Source organism: Gymnoscopelus braueri (assembly GCF_963280865.1).
Source record: "Gymnoscopelus braueri genome assembly, chromosome: 21".
Classification (NCBI taxonomy): Eukaryota; Metazoa; Chordata; class Actinopteri; order Myctophiformes; family Myctophidae; genus Gymnoscopelus; species Gymnoscopelus braueri.
The window spans coordinates 8,015,871-8,034,040 of NC_137623.1; the positions used below are offsets into that span (position 1 = coordinate 8,015,871).

Here is an 18,170-nt window from a genome sequence, read left to right on the forward strand (position 1 = left end):
CACACACACACACACACACACACACACACACACACCAACCCAATCTCACACGACTTAGTATACACTGCACGGAGTGTCATTCCGTGCATAGACAACTGGAAAACCCGAAAATCTGTGCATAGCCGCCTCGCATCTCCCGAATTGACTAAACCATTTCGGAGGCGTGCAGTCTCAAGGGAACGCTGGCCACGTGAGGGACCACCGAGCGAACTAAAGCGAGCGAGTTGCCGTCCCGAACATTGTGACGTTCCCTTGAGCCTACTCAGCACCGTTTGAGTTATGTACCGATCAATCTGGAAACCCATCGCCAACTGAAAATGAAAAACAGCGCCCTCTGCTGTTTGTTCTATGTCTGTTGGCTCTGGGCGGAAGAAAACGTAGCACCAGAGCACAAGGAAACCGGTGTTTGTTGTATGCCTTCAGCGTATCACTTCTGGTTGGTGCGACTATGTTTTCATTCCCACTAACAATATTTCTACACGGAACACTAACACCACTTCTCCCAGAGAACATGGATCGTTTTGGTTATAAGCCCACTTGTTTCTATGATGAAAGAGTAAGTTAAAATGTGAATATCTTTCCGTGGTTTTGTCTGCTCCACGGACGCTATTGTTAAATTAGTTTCGGTTTGTTTCGAGGGGGGAATGATCGACGGACACGTGAATCCCGCCCACTACATTTGATTGGGTAAAGCGCGGCCTGCTTCCTGATCTGAAGGCACGCCCACACAGTGTGTACACGTTATGACGAACCTTCACGACAGATTCCAACGCAGAGCAGAATCTGTTCTTGAGAGATTATGTACCGATAGGCACAGAATCGTAAATTTTGTTGTGGGGACTGCTCTGCTTCCGGGTTTTTCCGGGTTGCAACTGGTTACATCCACCGTGGGACTCGCCGTACATATACACAGATTTTCGGGTTTTCTGGGTGACTATGCACGGAATGACGTGCACTGGGTCCGTGCAATGTATACTAAATTCTGTGAGATCAGGCTGCACACACACACACACACAGGTTGATGTAAACATCTCAGGTTTTCTTGAAGCACACCCCTCATGAGTGCTCCAGGTTTTCATTTTGTTCCTTTTCCCCCTCCTCTCCTCCTTGCCCTCCTCTGCAGACCTGATCAGAAATTTGCAGAACACATCAAAGATGACAAGACGGACGACTCCAGCTCAGACAAAGCTGACAACATGGTACGGTCCCTTTCAAGTTACAAATCACTAATGTTAAGTTGAAGCTATCGACACACAGCCAGGGTTGGATTTGCTTCTGCTTTTGATATCCCCCTCCTCTGCATTTATTATCACCGGTGGAAAATGTAGACTCTGACATGTTTGATGTTTATGTTTGATAATATCACAATTTCATAAAAGAATGTATGTTAACCAGATTAACCCTGGTGTCCCTACGTTGGGCAAATTTGTCTAAAGTTTTAATTAGTCCCTTAGCACTATTGCCAAATGGTGATATGCACCTGTTTAGTTGAGTTGGTGGGTTGGCAAGCTTTAGACAAGATACCTGAACGTTTGCTGTCTTTTATAACAAGCCACACAACATAATGTGTGGGAGGGGGGTGGGGAGGTGCATAAGCATCGTCAGTGTTCTTCATTGAAACCAACCCATGGTTTTGATAAATGCAATTTTATTCGATAACGGAAAGTGCCTGTGCAGGGGCTTTAACCCCCTCCCAACACACACACACACACACACACATACGCACACGCACACCCACACCCACACGCATACACACACAGAAACACATGTTTGCATTATTATACTTTTGAGCACATCAACATTTTAGGACAGTGATTTTATGAATGCCAGTTGACACACAGTTTGACTAGTAGTTGGTCTGAGGTTTCCCTTTAACCACTTTCATCTTGGTTTCACCATTTTATACATTTCAGTATGGGCAAAATAAACAGGGGACTATGTACAGGGGTGCACATAACTTTTTAGGTCTAGTACTCAGAAGAGCACCTGGCGATGTTACTTGGTGCGCACCAAATAAATGGTCCCGTCCCGTTTTGTCAACGGGGGGGGGGGGGGGGGGTTCAGCACGGTGCCCACTGGGACAGTTTTGTCAACGGGGGGGGGGGGGGGGGGGGTGCTATGCGAGAAAAGAGGACGCTCTGCTTTCAAATTCCGCCGATTATCGCCGTTTTTGGGCGGTGAAACCGCCCCTATAAGTGAGATTTGGAAAAATGTACATTTTCCTGCGCTGTGATCTGGGGCCAGGAAATTAGTAGAATTATCCTGCGCTGTGATTGGCCAATCACAGCCTATTCAGGACTGTGATTGGCCAGTGTCACATGACACATGTGCATAGCCCTATATAAGCAACCATAACTTGAAAAAAACCAAAATTTGGTTTTTTTCAAGTTATGGTTTTGTCCATCATAAAGAGTGTTTCAATAAATGTATTTATCCTTTGTACATGATTGATCGACTCCATTCAGTATTGTGATTAGCTAGCAAGACACCGCCCACTTCACACAGGGTGTGATTTTTTCCCCACTCACGCCGTTTGGTGAACCCCCCAAGGTTGGTGCCCTGTGCTGCGCTGCTTTTATCCGCCAAATTGGGACGTTCACGGCATATTTTGCGCCATTAAGGTGCGTTCATCATCGGTGACGAGTGCCTCTAACAGCCGCTGCGTCGCAGCCTGTCTGTGTGTCAGGATGCGAGGCTCACACAATCACAGCATGCGTCGCCCTGCGCCTATGGCTGTACATGGGGCCGACGCGTGCTTTAGCGTGATTGTGTGAGTGTGGCTTCAGGAAGTAAATTCCTAGCCTCGATCTCCAGGCTTTTATTTTTTATTTTTGCTAAAAAATAAAAGCTTGGAAATTCCTGTCCCAGCTGTTGGTACGCAAAAGCGCCTCGTGTCGTCTGATGTGGTGCGCATTATTTATTTTGGGTGCTCATGCGCACCTGCGCACCAGTTATGTGCACCCCTGACTATGTATAAACCCCTGAGGGACACTGGTAAACAAAGTTTGTAGGGTGTAGTGGTTAAAAACGGCTTGTTTTTTTTCTTCACATTTTCAGATGCGAATGCGGTTGAAGGATAACAGACGGAGAAAGTCCATAGAGGAGAGAGAGGAGGAGTACCAGCGAGTCAGAGACAGGATATTCGGTTGTTCTCCTGGCACCACTATGTCAGAATCAGAATCAAGGAATCTAAGGTGCTTAGAGGAAAAGGAGCACAATAAAAAAGACCAAAAAAAGGCCTATGCCTCATTCAGGCTTATGCCCCATTCAGCATTCTGACAGCAGCCGGATTGAAACTACACCAGTACCTGGTGGTGGAACTCTTGATACTGCGGTAGAGCCCCTTGCCCGGTCGCGGTCGTTGTAGGGGGTTGAACAGTCTGTGACTTGGGTGGTGCTTGTCCTTGATGATGCGCTTGGCTTTGACCACGCACCGCTTTTTGTACAGTTCCTGGAGCGCTGGGAGCTCGATTCCCATTATCCGCTCTGCCGATCGCACTATTCGTTGTAGGCTGATCTTTTCTCGGGCAGTGCAGTTCCCGTACCAGGCCGTGACACAGCCTGTTAGGATGCCTTCGACAGAACTGTTGTAGTACAGCCTGAGGATGCGACGTCCTACTCCGAGCTTCTTCAGGCGGCGGAGCCAGTACAGTCGCTGCTGAGCCTTTTTCCTCACGTGTGTGGAGTGCGTCTCCCATTTGAGGTCCTCCTCGATGTGTACTCCGAGGAACTTGAACTCGCTGACCCTTTCCACTGCAGCACCGTCGATGAGGATGGGCGCATGGTCTCTCCGCGGCCTCCTGAAGTCCACGATCAGTTCTTTGGTCTTGTCGACGTTAAGAGAGAGGTTGTTCTCCCGGCACCAGTGTGCTAGTGATTTGATCTCCTCTCTGTAGTCAGACTCGTCGTTGTTGACGATTCGGCCTATCACTGTCGTGTCGTCCGCGTACTTTATGATGGTGTTGGAGACATGTGTGGCTATGCAGTCATACGTGTACAGGGAGTAGAGGAGAGGGCTCAGCACGCATCCCTGGGGTGCTCCGGTGTTGAGGGTCAGGGGGTCGGATGTGATGCTGCCCATTCTCACCACCTGATGTCGGTTGGACAAGAAGTCCTGTATCCAGTCGCACATGCTTGGGTGTAGCCCTAGGTCTCTGAGCTTTTTGTCAAGTATTGCTGGGACAATGGTGTTGAATGCTGAGCTGTAGTCCACGAACAGCATATGTACATATTTGTCCTTCAGCAGCTTGTTGTCCATGTGCGAGAGGACGGTGTGGAGAGCCATGGCAATAGCGTCGTCGGTGGATCTGTTTTTGCGGTATGCATACTGCCACGGATCCAGCGAGGCAGGTAGCGTGGAGCTGATGTATTCCCTCACCAGTTTCTCGAAACACTTGCTGACGATCGGGGTGAGAGCAACAGGTCTCCAGTCGTTTAGGCATGTCACTTTGGCCTTTTTGGGAATGGGCACAATGGTTGACATTTTGAACCCTGCAGGGACCACAGCCAGGGAGAGGGAGAGGTTAAAGATGTCAGCGAAGACACCCGCCAGCTGGTCTGCACATGTCTTAAGGACCCGGCCTGGAATCCCATCAGGTCCGGCTGCCTTGTGGATGTTGACCCGTGTGAAGGCTGTACGCACTTCTCTCTCCGAGATGGTTAGAGGGTTCACCTCTGCTGGTGCTGCTGATGGCCCCGCTTGGCTGCCGCGGTTGGAGCTGATCTCAAACCGGCCGTAGAAAGTGTTCAGTTCGTTGGGGAGGCAGGCAGGTTCACCTCGCTTCTGGTTCTTGTTTTGCAGTCTGTCAAGGTGTGTACCGCCTGCCATGTGCTCCTGATGTCGCCATTGCTGAGTTTGTCTTGCATCTTTTTTGTGTAGGCCTTTTTCGCCTTCCTGATGGCGCTGTTTAGGGCCGCGCGCGTCGTGTTGCGCGTTTCCACGTCGCCAGATTTGAAACCAGCATCCCGTTCATGCAGATGTGCACGTACTCCGCTGTCCATCCATGGTTTCTGATTGGGATAGATCCGAACTGTCTTTTTTGGGACTATGTCATCTATGCACTTACTGATAAAGCCAGTGACTGAGTCTGAGAGTTCGTTGATGTTATTCCCAGCGGCGTTCTTAAACATCCCCCAGTCAGTCTGGTAGAAGCAGGATTGTAGCATAGCGTCTGTGTCCTCAGACCAGATTCGGATTTCCTTCTCCCTTTTTAGCCTCTGTTTGTAGGCAGGTAGCAGCTGGATGGCGTCGTGGTCAGAGCTTCCTAGCGGTGGGCGTCGGAGGGCTTTGTATCCATCCTTGAAGGGCGTGTAGCAGTGGTCAAGAATATTGTCACCACGGGTACTGCAGGCGACATGCTGGTGGAATTTGGGAAAGACCTTTTTTAAGAGTGTCCGGTTGAAGTCGCCTAGGCAGATGACTGCGCAGTCCGGGTGGCGATTTTCTTGTGCACTGATCGCCTGGTGTAATTCCCTCATAGCTGTGTCCTTATTAGCTCCAGGATGAATGTAAACAACGGCTACAATCACAATGCTGAAGTCGCGTGGTAGGTAGAAAGGACGGCAGGCTATGATTAAAAGTTCAAGGTCTGGTGAGCAGTGACTATCTAGGATTTTAACATCTTTGCACCAGTTGTTGTTGATCAAGGCACAAACTCCCCCCCACGTTGCTTACCGCTCAGTACAGTGTCTCTGTCCTTCCTATACGCGGTGAAGCCAGGAGGAGTGATGGAAGAATCAGATGCTAACTCCGTTAGCCACGTCTCTGTTAGCACAACAATGGACGTGTTCCTTGTCTCACTGTTATACTTTACGCGCGCTAGTAAGTCGTCCATAGTGGTCACAGTTCTTGATTCACACAGAGATCTAACGTTCGCTAGCAGGATTGAAGGCAGTGCAGGTTTATATCCACGTTTTGTTGTTCTTACGAGGAGACCTGCTCTTGTCCCTCGTCGTCCAGGTCTTTTTCGCCGCCTCGGGTAACTTTTTGTTCCAGCCGGAACAAAGGGAACCCCTCCCCCCACCCAGCCGAGTGGAAGGTTTTCGGCAAAAAAGTCCGGAATTCTGTGTGTAATCGCTGTGCTGATGTCCATAAGTGCTTGTCTGTCATAACTCCTTAGACACGCGATGGTGTAGGGAAAAAAGAGAAGGCTAAAAAATACTAAAAAGATGGAAAAACGTTGCGATGTTACGGAGCGCGTACAGATGCGGCCGTCCTTCATGGCGCTCCCAGTCTTGTGAGATGTCTTGTTTCTCCTAACCAGTTGAATGTACATTACATTACATTACATTACAGTCATTTAGCAGACGCTTTTATCCAAAGCGACTTACAATAAGTGCATTCAACATAGGTAGGGAATGAAACTACTAATCCTCAGAGGTCTTAAGTGCATTTCCTGCAAAAACAAGCAACCAAGAGTATACCTAGCGCTAAGGTAAAAGTGCAATATATCAGCTACCTACTTTCTTAAACAGATGAGACAAAATAGCAAAATCAAATGAGCAAGAGCTAAAACAAATAAGTGTATCGACTAAACAAGATCCAATAAAACAATACAACAATAAAACAAGAGTTCGTACAACTAGTTAACAACAAGTAGGCCAGGCAAAGAGGAAGGGTAGTGTTTCCTGAAGAGGTGGGTTTTCAGCCTGCGGCGAAAGATGGGCAGTGACTCTACTGTCCTGACATCAGTGGGAAGTTCATTCCACCACTGTGGGGCCAGAACAGAAAAAAGTCTTGACCGTGTCGATCGACCAGAAGGACCCTTGAGTGACGAGGCAATCAGTCGCCCCGAGGTGGCAGACCAAAGTGGTCGGGCAGGGGTTTAAGCATGTACCATTCTAGATATGCATGGTTGCATTGTAAGATGATGCATTATAATGTGTGATAGATAGATAGATAGATAGATAGATAGATAGATAGATAGACAGATAGATAGATACTTAATTGTATTTCTGTGTCCTGCACACAAAGTGCCCAACCCTCATGGGTTTATAAGACACCATTTTACACTTATAACATGTTTTACAATATATTCACGTAATACATTAAATTACATCTCAGAATTATACAGAGTGTTCTGTCTTCTCTCCCAAGCTTGACAGATAAAATCTGCCACAACAAAAGCTCCTTTAACAAAACATATCTCAAATTTTTCATAATCATCTAACTCAAGGAAATCTCCACAAATAGAAGACATCTTACTAACAAATACCTCTCTTATATCATCATATTTTGAGCAATAAAACAAAAAGAGTACCTCATTTTAAATTTCACCAAGTTCACAAAACAGACAATATCTCTCCTCCTCTGGAGTGGCATTAAACCTGCCAGTCTCCAGAGCTACTGGTAATGGTCCGGGCCGTATTTGTGCACAGAGAGATTGTTGTCTTTTGCTTAAATTATACTTCACATACGGTTCTACAGTGTACCTATCCTTTATGAGACAATAAGTTCGCAACTTGGGTTTATACCATATATCACTACACCATTGTTCTTTATATCTGGAAAACATTGTACTTCTAATTTTGTGAACGTCACATAGTAACTTATTTTGAAAAATAGAAAACAAATCATTAGAATAAAATAAAGATCTCAATTATTTTGTCCAGGAGTGACCAGATCTAAAATCCCAGTTAAAAATCTTTTTTGTGAGTCTCTGGTCAGACATCTTCACAAGCCTATTCCATAGCCGAACCATTTCACATTTGTGTCTGATGCTTGGAGGTTCCCATCCCATATCGCTGTTAATTTCCAACATTGGAGTCAATTTATGGACTCTCAAAAAGGACCTAATAGCTCTATGATGCACAGTGTTACAACTTGTATGTTCCCGGAAACCCCTAACACCAGAAGCATAGTCAGACACAGGACATACCCCTGATTCGTAGAGTTGTGTATAGGTGTTGAATCCTAAATTACCACAGTGTTTAACTTTGTTCATGACAGAGCCCAGTGCCCTGCCTGCTGACTGAGCTAGGACACCAACAGCATCATTAAATGTCATGTGCTCATCCAATGTCAATCCACGATACTTATACTGGTCAGTATATGACAACCTTATTGACCCAAAATTAAACACAACCGAACTTCTCTGTAGTGATTTTTGTCTGAAGTGTACTATTTGGGTTTTGTCCTGGTTTGCTTCCAGTCTCCATTTCCAGCACCATTCTGCAACAATGTTCAGCATTAACTGCAGATCGCGCTCATGTTCAGCAAGTAAGACTATGTCATCCGCATACAACAATATACCTAAACTTTGATCGTCAACAATGATTCCCAAGCCAGAATCTTTCATTTTAAGGGCTAAGTCATTCATATAAATTGAGAACAATGTTGGAGACAAAATGTCTCCTTGCTTCATAGTAAGGCGGGAATATGCCGTTCTCAATACACGATAGTGCACTTGGTGATACAAGCGCGACATTTGGCACAGATGTCCTTCATATGACCTAATTGATAATCAACCTCTGGCCACGCAAAAATCCTAAGATTTCAAGATGGCCACCACCAGTTTTCAAAATGGCTGCAACTGGGCCAACAATTAAAATAAGGGGAAAATCAAAGATTTACAGCCCCAGCAAAGTGATATAGTCCAAAATGTTGGCCCAGTTGCAGCTATTGAATCAAAGTCATCAGGTCTTTGCTTCTTTCATGCATTTAGGGGATGCCACACAGTTTCGTCCTTCTGTGGAAAGGGAAAAAGGTCAGCATGGCAGACAACTTCTCCAAATTAGGTTCAACACCTGTTGCAATAAATGATAAACATATGCAAGGAGTGCGATATGCGAGGAGTTCATAGTACTCATGTACGATAGAACTTCATAGAAGTAGTTCCTACAAGGAAGTGAATGCAAGTGAAGTGCATTCCAAGCAGGACATATATGGGGCCAGTCACTCTTGTGCAGTCCTGTTTGCCAAATTATGCCAGAAGCTGACACGATGTGGATGTAAAAAAGCATGTTCTGGACACTGCAAATGCTTTAAGTTTGGACTTATCTGCACACCCCTCTGTGGTTGCAGTTGCTAGTACACTGGCCTGTCACTTGCCCAGCCACCATTGTAAATGAGAATGTGTTTATAATGACTTGATAACAAAACAAAAAGTAAGCACTAAGCTTTACCAAGCTAATAAATCACTTTCAAATGTTCCATAAATGGATTCTGTGTATGGTAATTAATACAAATACATGTACTACAAGCTCATGTGGATAAACCATAAGCAGATGCACATTTCTGCAATTTATCGGCAGCCATATTGGAAAATATGCCGCCATATTGGAACCTAATGTTACTTACTTGGTAGGAATACCTCCAGAACATATTCTCTTATATTAAAATAAGCCCCAGCAAAGCGATATAGTCCAACACATTGGCCCAGTTGCAGCCATTTTGAAAACTGGTGGTGGCCATCTTGAAATCTTAGGAATTCTGCGTGGCCAGAGGTTGATTATCAATTAGGGTCATATGAAGGTCATCTGTGCCAAATTTCGCGCTTGTATCACCAAGTGCACTATGGTATCAATTTTCCGCCTTACTATCACCCCAAATTGTTGAGGGATCCATCCAGTTCTGTATTCATTAATCTATACACAGGCAACAGGTGCTTGGTAAAGAGACTTGATGGCATTATAACATTTTCCATTGACTCCAGATTTTAACAACCTATACTGTAGAAAATCTCTATTAATCCAATCAAACGCCTTCTTGAAATCGATAAAGCAAGCAAAGGTGGATTTATTCTGCTTAATTATTGCATGTGTAATAGTAGAGACTACACATATGTGATCAATACATGCTCTTCCTTTTCTAAAGCCATTTTGCTCATCCACAAGCAAACCTGTCCTCTCAAGTCTACTGTTTAAAAGTGAAGAGTACAGTTTATATATACAGCTAATAGACTTATACCCCTATAGCTGAGTGGTAACTTTGGATCATTCTTTGGAATAGGTTTAATGATACTCTTGCTCCACTGTGTAGGAATGATGCCACTGTCAAAACAAGACTGAAACAATGCAAATAAAACATTAAACAACCTATGTGACTTCAGCACCTCATTGGAAATGTCATCAATTCCAGTAGCTTTTTTCATTTTACATTTGTCTATTGCATTTTGTACCTCTTCCCTTGAAAAATTGGCATTCAAAAACATGTTGCTAGTGGTTATATCAGAATTCATTTGAGTTTACATTACCTCTTTTAAGCCAATGATTTCCTTCAAAAAGGTTTCATCAAATAGATTATTGCAACCAGAAAACAAATTAGCAAAATCCTTTCCCCATTTTTGCAAAACAACCCCTAATACTGAGCTACATTCACCATTCTCTAGTCTTACCTCCATTGGTATTTCCCTAGATTTTCTTGGTCCCAGCTTATTTATTTCGCTCCAAAACTGTTGGGGATTATGAGTGTGTAAATAATCAATTTGCAATGAAAGACCTCTATTAAAGTTGCGTTTTACATTACGTATCCTCTTGTCAAATTCAGTTAGCCTTTTCTTAAATTCTATCTTCAGTCCTTCACTCTCAGATTTTTACATCTTAGAAATTCTCTCTCTGCTGATCTTAAATTGTCCCACAAGGTCTGAAGATCTTGATTCCAGTAGGGTTTGTAGGATTTTCGGAACTTTTTATGACAACCTTGCCGCTTACAATTGTGCAATGCTGTATAGACACATCCCCAAAGTTTATCATACCAAGCATCTAAATCCTTTTGACTAAACTTAATACCTCCCAATTGCTCAGTTAGACCCAACAATATAGTGTTGTATTGTCTAGACACCAAAAACGCCTCAGGGAGTTGCCTTGGTAACACATTTCTACTAGGATGCTGCAAATGTGAATCTTTTTAACAAAATATGGTCTCACTTGAAACTTTAACAACAGTAAAGAATGGTCAGGTAATTTACACCTATCACCCAATAAAGAAAAACCCTCACCCCCTACTCTCTCAATTAACTCATTTGAGGTGAAAACACAAAATGTAACACAATTATTTAAACCTTCATGTGGAACAATAATATAATCCACTACTGCTTTACCTTTAACTGAACTGAAGTAAAGTTGTCATTACCCAAAGGCATTCTACCACTGAGTACACAGCCCTTAACAGCTCTCAAAAACTCAATTAATATTTCCCCATAGCTGTTAACGGTGCTGTCTAAATTAACCCTGGTAGGAATGTTATCCACTTCATTAATAAAGTCATCAAGGTTACCAATTCGGCCATTTAAGTCCCCACACAAATAGATAGCGTCCACATCAGACAATATAAACATCTGAGCCGTTAAGTACCCCCAAAAAATATGAGAACCAGTTGATCTTGTAGATCCTTCTGGAGGTAAGTAGCAGGTGAAGATAACAAAACAGTAGTGGACCCACGTCTTGTAGGTCCGCTGCCATCCAGGCTGGCACTGTTCTGGTGCTCCTGCTGCTGGTCGCGTTTCACCAGTCCCCCATTACCAGTCAGGAAATACTCCTTTCCAGACGGTAGTTCACTGAGAATGGTTCTGAAGTTCAAGTTGATTAACCTCTCTGTGTGTGACTTAGCAGAGTGAATGAAAACTCGGCCAAATCCTTCCTTGTCCCTCAAGTTCTTCTTACGACGCAACACAGCCACTTTATCCTGCAGAGTTCGGAATTCCACCTTGATTACACCCGGTCCCCGTCTGTGCGGCGTCATCCGCTCCGCGTTGACGATTTCAGGCACCGGATCACATTGTAGCCCCTCGGATAATAAAGAGCTCGCCCTCTCCAGAGAGATTTCCCCCTCGATAAACGGGAGGCCCACAATAATGATAGACACCTCCGATTGGAATTTGTTAACTGGGCCTTTTGCTTCTTCCAGTGTCGTCTCGAATCTATCCATTCTAGCAAAGACATGGCCAATGTCAAGGTCAAGGTTTTGTTGCATTAGCTTTACTTTCGTATCCATCTCAGATTTCAGTTCCTCTCGGTTGTCCGCGATAAGTCGCTCAAGGCGTTTCACTTTAATATCCAAAAGCTTTTCAAGCGAGGTATTCAACTCCTCAATCTGTGCCTTGAGTGAAGCACTCTGGGAGTGTTTTAAACTCATCCCGGTGCGACTTGAGTTCTGCCATGATAGTATTCAAGTCACTGTTTGTGTTTTCAGTTTCCTTCCTTTCGTCATCCTTCTTTTGCCGAGTGAAACGGCCTGCTTGTTGTTCACTAATAAGTGCATTGTAATATGGGTGCTGGTGTGTTGGTGTATAATTGTACATGATATGTATTATATGTAGATACATAATGTATAAATACACAAAATCTGTATGGCTCCAGCCACTATTTCTAGCTAGCCTCCAGACTCCTGTGTGGCATTCGGTGGGGGATGAGTGTTTCGAGGCCTGTTCTTTGTGTGGTTCCAATCAGGTATATCTAAAACTATATGCTATATTAAAATATACCTGGCTCAGGTGTTTAGTTTTCACACTACGGTGTCGGTTAATGTTTGTATTGTCGCTTTAAGTTATCGCAGAGATTGCAGTTTCGATGATGTCATTTCTAGGCGACTTGCAGTCGCTTAGCTTTTCAGTAGCAGTACGCACAATGGTAAAATAATGAAGTTGGCTTGCATACACCATGCATAGCGTTTTAACGCCAGTTGGCATTTGGCAGGAAATTCAATTGTATTAAAAAACTCGATGACAGTCAACGTTTTTGCACCAGCAGTTTGATTGAAATGACTGAATCACTCCTGTCTCTTGAGACATGACCATAACCTTACAGGACCCGCAAGTCTCAGTTAAACTTAGACCTCATTGATTCTCAGGTTTTTGAGAAATCTCGAACCGGGTGTCGATCCACATCCCTAGTAAAACATGAACATTAACATAAAGAGATCAAAGGCCATGATTACAGTTTGCCAGTCTAACCTTACATTGTCTGCTAACACCCCACGTGTTGTTGTTGTGCATATCTGCGTAGGATAAACATGCTATGTGATATATTATTATGGGTTAGCGCTCCAGCCTGTGTCTTCCGTGAGGAAGAAGCCCAACAAATCCACGGTGAGGCCTTTAGGAGGGCCATTCAAGCAAGTCGCAAGTGGAGCCTGCAGTACCAGGGGGGGGGGGGGGAGTCTGGTGCAACGCGCAGGTCCTGGACGTGGTAAGACGAAGGAGGAGCCCGGCCAGGATACCACCCGCAGAGCCTAGTCCCTCCACGTGCCAGAGCCTCTCCTCTCCCCAGCCCCCGCAGAGTAGTTCCGGAGAAGCGGACTGAGTGGCCCTGTCTTTCCCTAAAAGGACTGACCGTGGGTAGCTACTGGGACGTAAGTCGAGGCTTGATCAACCCCGGCTGGGTCACCTGGGCGAGGGTGTATGTTGTTGGGAGACCCGAAACACCCGATGACCCCAGGCTACAACACTGATGATACGTCCAGGTGCATCCATGTGATGTTTTTCTTTATTTTATTAGGTGGTATTGGATCGGTGCATAGACCGGCGTACTCGCCGAAACCACCATTTTGGGCAGTATTTGGCAGTATCGGGCATTTCCGATAACCGTATCGGAAGAACTCCACGTGACTTGCCCCCCGAAATGAGTTTTTGGGGGAAACCTAATTATCTGCATTTTTCAATATCGTGGAGTGGGAGGGTTGGGAGGGAGGCAGCTCGAGAGGGTGATGTAGGTAGAGCTAATAAGACGCAAAGAGGTTGGTGTAAATATCTAAGGTTTTCTTGAAGCACACCCCTCATGAGTGCTCCAGGTTTTCATTTTGTTCCTTTTCCCCCTTCTCCGCAGACTTCGACTTTTCAAAAGGCAAAACACCAGCCCAGACCCGTGGAGGTATAGCAGCTCGGACAGCTCTTGGTCCTCATCCGAGGAGACATTCCGAGGAGACATTCCATGCACAAGTGCATGGAAGACCGGTAAGTGTATCCTCCTTGTCCATAAACATCCAGGGGTGAACCACTTGAACCCTAGCGTCCCTATTCTGAGGCCAAAATTCGGCGAAAATAGCATCTACAAGCTCATAGTTATGACTCGTTGAGAATGTAAATTTGCTACTATCTGTGAAGAAGTTTGGTCAATCTGGTCAGTCCTGCCTGCCACGTTGGCCTGTGCGCCACTTTGACCATGACAATCTGTCTTTTCCTTTTGTTTAACTAACGACCAAATTCAACTTTGATTCTCTGTTCATGTACCATAGATATTAAATTGGCTGGGGGAATTATGTGAATCCGCATGCCACTGTGGCCAGTTGATGAAGTAGTTGGTTTCATGCCCTTTACATACCCATCCATCATCTGACACACATGTCGGTTTTTTTTGTCGGGACCCGCTGTTCCGACAGCCGAAATCCGGGCTCAAAAAGGGTGGAAAAAGAGAAGATCCACAAGCCTGGAAAAGCCTGGAAAAAGCCTGTGGTTGTGGGGCGCAATACCGCCGGCGGGCACAGGGTGGCGCTGTCTCCGGTCCATGGACCCCCAGGGGTCCCCGGTCCACCTCAGTGCCCGGGACGGTGTCTCCCGGGGCGGGTAGAGCGGGCGAGTGTGAACCCGGCACTGTGCTGGGAGGCCCTGGGCTCCCTGGCCCTTCCCTGGTGGAAGGGGGAAACCAGGGAGAACCAGGGAGAACCAGGCCGACTGGTGCCATAGGATAGGTAGGGATGCCCAGGAAGAGGCTCCTTCTTGGGGCAGCGCGAGGCCCCAAATCCTGGTTCTTTTTGAAAAATTCAAAAATCGTGCTGTGTCTGCATGGCCTCCAGAGGTCCGCGGGGACCCCCTGGAGGACCCCCGGACGAAAAAAAGCTAGTTTTTTTGGCTTGTCGATCTGCTGTTTTTTGAGCGAAAAGGCCCCGGAGGCCATGGGCTCCCGGCCTCTCCCCTGCGTGAAATTTCGCGTGGGGGGGCGAGTGGCCACTTGTGCCATAGGATAGCTAGGGACCATGCCCGGACGCGAGGCACCATTCTGGGGGCGTCCCCGTGCCTCGCAGGGCCATGGATCCTCGAGGTTTCGGAAAGAGTTGGGACTTTTTCTAAGTGTTGAGGGCCCACGAGGCCTAGGGCTCCCGGCCTCTCCCCTGCGTGAAATTCCGCGTGGGGGGGGGCAAGTGGCCACTTGTGCCATAGGATACCTAGGGACCATGCTCGGACGCGAGGCACCGTCCTGGGGGCGTCCCCGTGCCACGCAGGGCACGGTGGACGAATCCTGGAGAATCCTGGAGGTTTTGGAAAAAGTTTGATTTTTAAGTATTTTATTTTTTAAGTATGAAATTTCACACGGGTTGGAGGTGGCCACTTGTGCAATAGGATAGGTATGAACCATGCCCAGGAAGAGGCTCCTTCCAGGGGCGGTGTCGGGGCGGCGTGAGGCCCCAAATCCTGGTTCTCTTTGAAAATTTCAAAAATCGCGCTATGTGTTTGTATGGCCTCCAGAGGTCCGCGGGGACCCCCTGGAGGACCCCCGGGCTTGTAGATCTGCTCTTTTTTGGACGAAAAGCGGCCGGTGCTCCGGGGCCGTGGGTCGCCTGGGGCCGGCGGAGGGCTCGTTGGATCTGGGCCGGGGTCAACTGCGGCCGAAAAACTAAAAAATTAAAACTAAAATCGCACTATGTCTGGAGGCCCCGGGAGGCCTAGGGCTCCCGGCCTCTCCCCTGCGTGAAATCTTGCTTGGGGGGAGGTCGCCATAGGATAGCTAGGGACCATGTTCAGCGAGGAAAAAAGACCCTGCTAATGGCCGTGATAACTTTTGCGCCAGCGTTTGTACCACCAGGTCCCTGCGGGACCCCCCGACTTATCGCCCGCCGAGGGGTGCTTAAGCGTGGGTCGGCGGACCCGGCCGGTAAGCCGGGTCCGACGCGCTAAGTCCCCAATAGTCCCAGGGGCGCGCCTCGCGGTTTGTACCACCAGGTCCCTGCGGTCCTTCGGCCGCGGCCTGTCTCTTAACTTAACGCCCGTGGAGGGGTGCTTAAGAGTAGGGGTGGGACGATATATCGATATCGCGATACTTTCTCCCGCGATAACAAATCGATATACTGCCAAAAAATAACTATATTATTATTATTTATTTTTTTGTCTGTGATACGTTGTTTTTCCTACTCTGTATTTGTGTAATGATGATTTTGAACTGTTTGGTGCTATTTTATGTGTTTATGAATTGAATACAAGGACTATCGTGATATATCGTTGGTGAAATTTCATGCAATATATCGTGATATCGCAATATATCGATATTTTCAGATATCGTGATATATCGTTGGTGAAATTTCTTGCAATATATATTGAATATCGTGATATCGCAATATATCGAATATCGTCGAATATCGTGATATATATTGTTATCGTGGGCCTAATATCGTGATATATATCGTATCGTGAGGTACCCATATCGTCCCACCCCTACTTAAGAGTGGGCCGGGTTGAGGCCTCCCTGTGGGTCCCTGGCTCGAGAGGCCTGACCCGACTGGCAGACCGGCCGGGTTAAGCCTCTGGAGCCAGGGACCCCCGGGGGTCCCCGGTCCACCTCTGCGCCCAGGGACGGCTGTCGGACTGGTGGGCTTTCGGAGCAGCAGGCCGTCGGAGCCGCGCTGCGTAGCCTCCGTTAACACAGTGAGTGCCAGAGGTTTTTTAAAACAGGGTACAGCCAGTGCCAGCATTTTTAAGCTTTCACTGACTAATCAAGGACCACAGAATATTCTGTGCTATCACTTCGTAAACACAAATATCTCAAAAGAAAAATCTCTACTTTAATCAGTAAAAAAGTGAGTAGATAGGAAAAATTATGAGACGCATCGTTGCGCAGAATCAGATAAAAAGAAACAATTTATACTCAAAAGTTCAGGATTCTGGTGCACAGGGAAAAATACGCTGAAGCCCTGGTCGCCGGACCGTGAAAATGCGACATGTTATGGTCCAGACAAGTCCAGCGGTCCAGCATCCAGGGTAAAAAAAAAAACTAAAACATGTGATACTGTTGAAAGATAACCTCTGTCTGAATAGAGGCAATAAATCGCCACACCCAAGGCTGGCTCTGTTCCCCCCGACCACCATGCTTCAAACATATCCGGCTTCGATTGGACCATTTGATGGAAATGTTCTTATCACCCACAAAGTACCGATAACTTTCAGAAAGGCAACAAGGAAACTCACACAGGCAGTCATTGGGTAAAATGATTAATATATTCTGCATTATTCAGACGGAGAGAGAAAGGTTACAATATCACAGGTGGCTACACTAAGTTGCTCCCAGGAGCGGCTCTCTCTCAAAAGAGTTTTAAACAGGGACCCTTATCTTGGTAACATAAACAATGACATAATGGATTTAAATGTGCCAATGTATGTTGCCTACCGTCAGTGTCACCCAACCATAATAATGTGCCTGTATCCACAGGACTTAACACCACTAGGCAAAACAGTAAATATATATATTTCCTGTTTCACCTAATGCACTCAAGAGGCCAGCGCAACTTCATCCTCAAAGAGGCATGCGGGCATGGAGCAAACGTGGTGGACCAGTTATCAGTATTTCCTATACCCTCGTATATGACTCATACACAACAGTTCCTTAACCCAAAAAATGGCAAAGCCTGAACGGGCTGTCACACACCGTGGTGGTATTCTGTGACACTAACGATTAGTTATTGTATATACAGTATGTGTTAAATACCTCTGCATTCTAAGTGTAAATGTAGCTATTCATTCACGCCAGTCCTACAATGTCTAATTCCCACTTCACATGCAAACTCTACACCTACCCTCCTTTAATCGAGGTGGTGTTTGCTTCTTCACACCAGGACTTACTCGTTCACTCGTTCAGTATATTTCTGGAAAACACAATACATTTTTTTTTTTACAATTGACCCGCAGACAACAGATTATGCTCATAAAAATCCTCAGATTTTCTTACTCACAGGCCCTGAGGCCTGAGTTTTAATTCAGCGAGCCGCCTCAGCGGCAGGAGACCTCAGTCACTAAAAGCCCAGGAGAGCTCAGTCTCCAAAAGCCCAGGAAACCTCAATCGGCCTCAGCGGCAGGAGACCTCAGTCTCCAAAAGAAGAATATAAAATACAATGATTAATGATAATACAAAAAAGTCCTCTGATTTTCTTACTCACGGACCCTCAGGTCTGAGTTTTTATTCAGCGAGCCGCCTCAGCGGCAGGAGATCTCAGTCTCCAAAAGCCCAGGAGACCTCAGTCTCCAAAAGCC

The 18,170-nt window shown here is 46.1% G+C and overlaps 1 protein-coding gene across 1 annotated transcript in view; it reads left to right on the forward strand.

Moving 5' to 3' along the window:
- LOC308077529 (R3H domain-containing protein 1-like) overlaps positions 1–18,170 on the forward strand; it is a gene marked incomplete at both ends in the record, with an annotated part of 59,644 nt that overhangs the window by 25,137 nt on the left and 16,337 nt on the right. Inside the window, 3 exons of the mRNA XM_080418277.1 lie at positions 1,124–1,199; positions 3,058–3,194; positions 13,762–13,889. Of these exons, the coding sequence (XP_080274403.1) occupies positions 1,124–1,199; positions 3,058–3,194; positions 13,762–13,889 (341 nt within the window). The remainder of the gene's footprint in view (positions 1–1,123; positions 1,200–3,057; positions 3,195–13,761; positions 13,890–18,170) is intronic.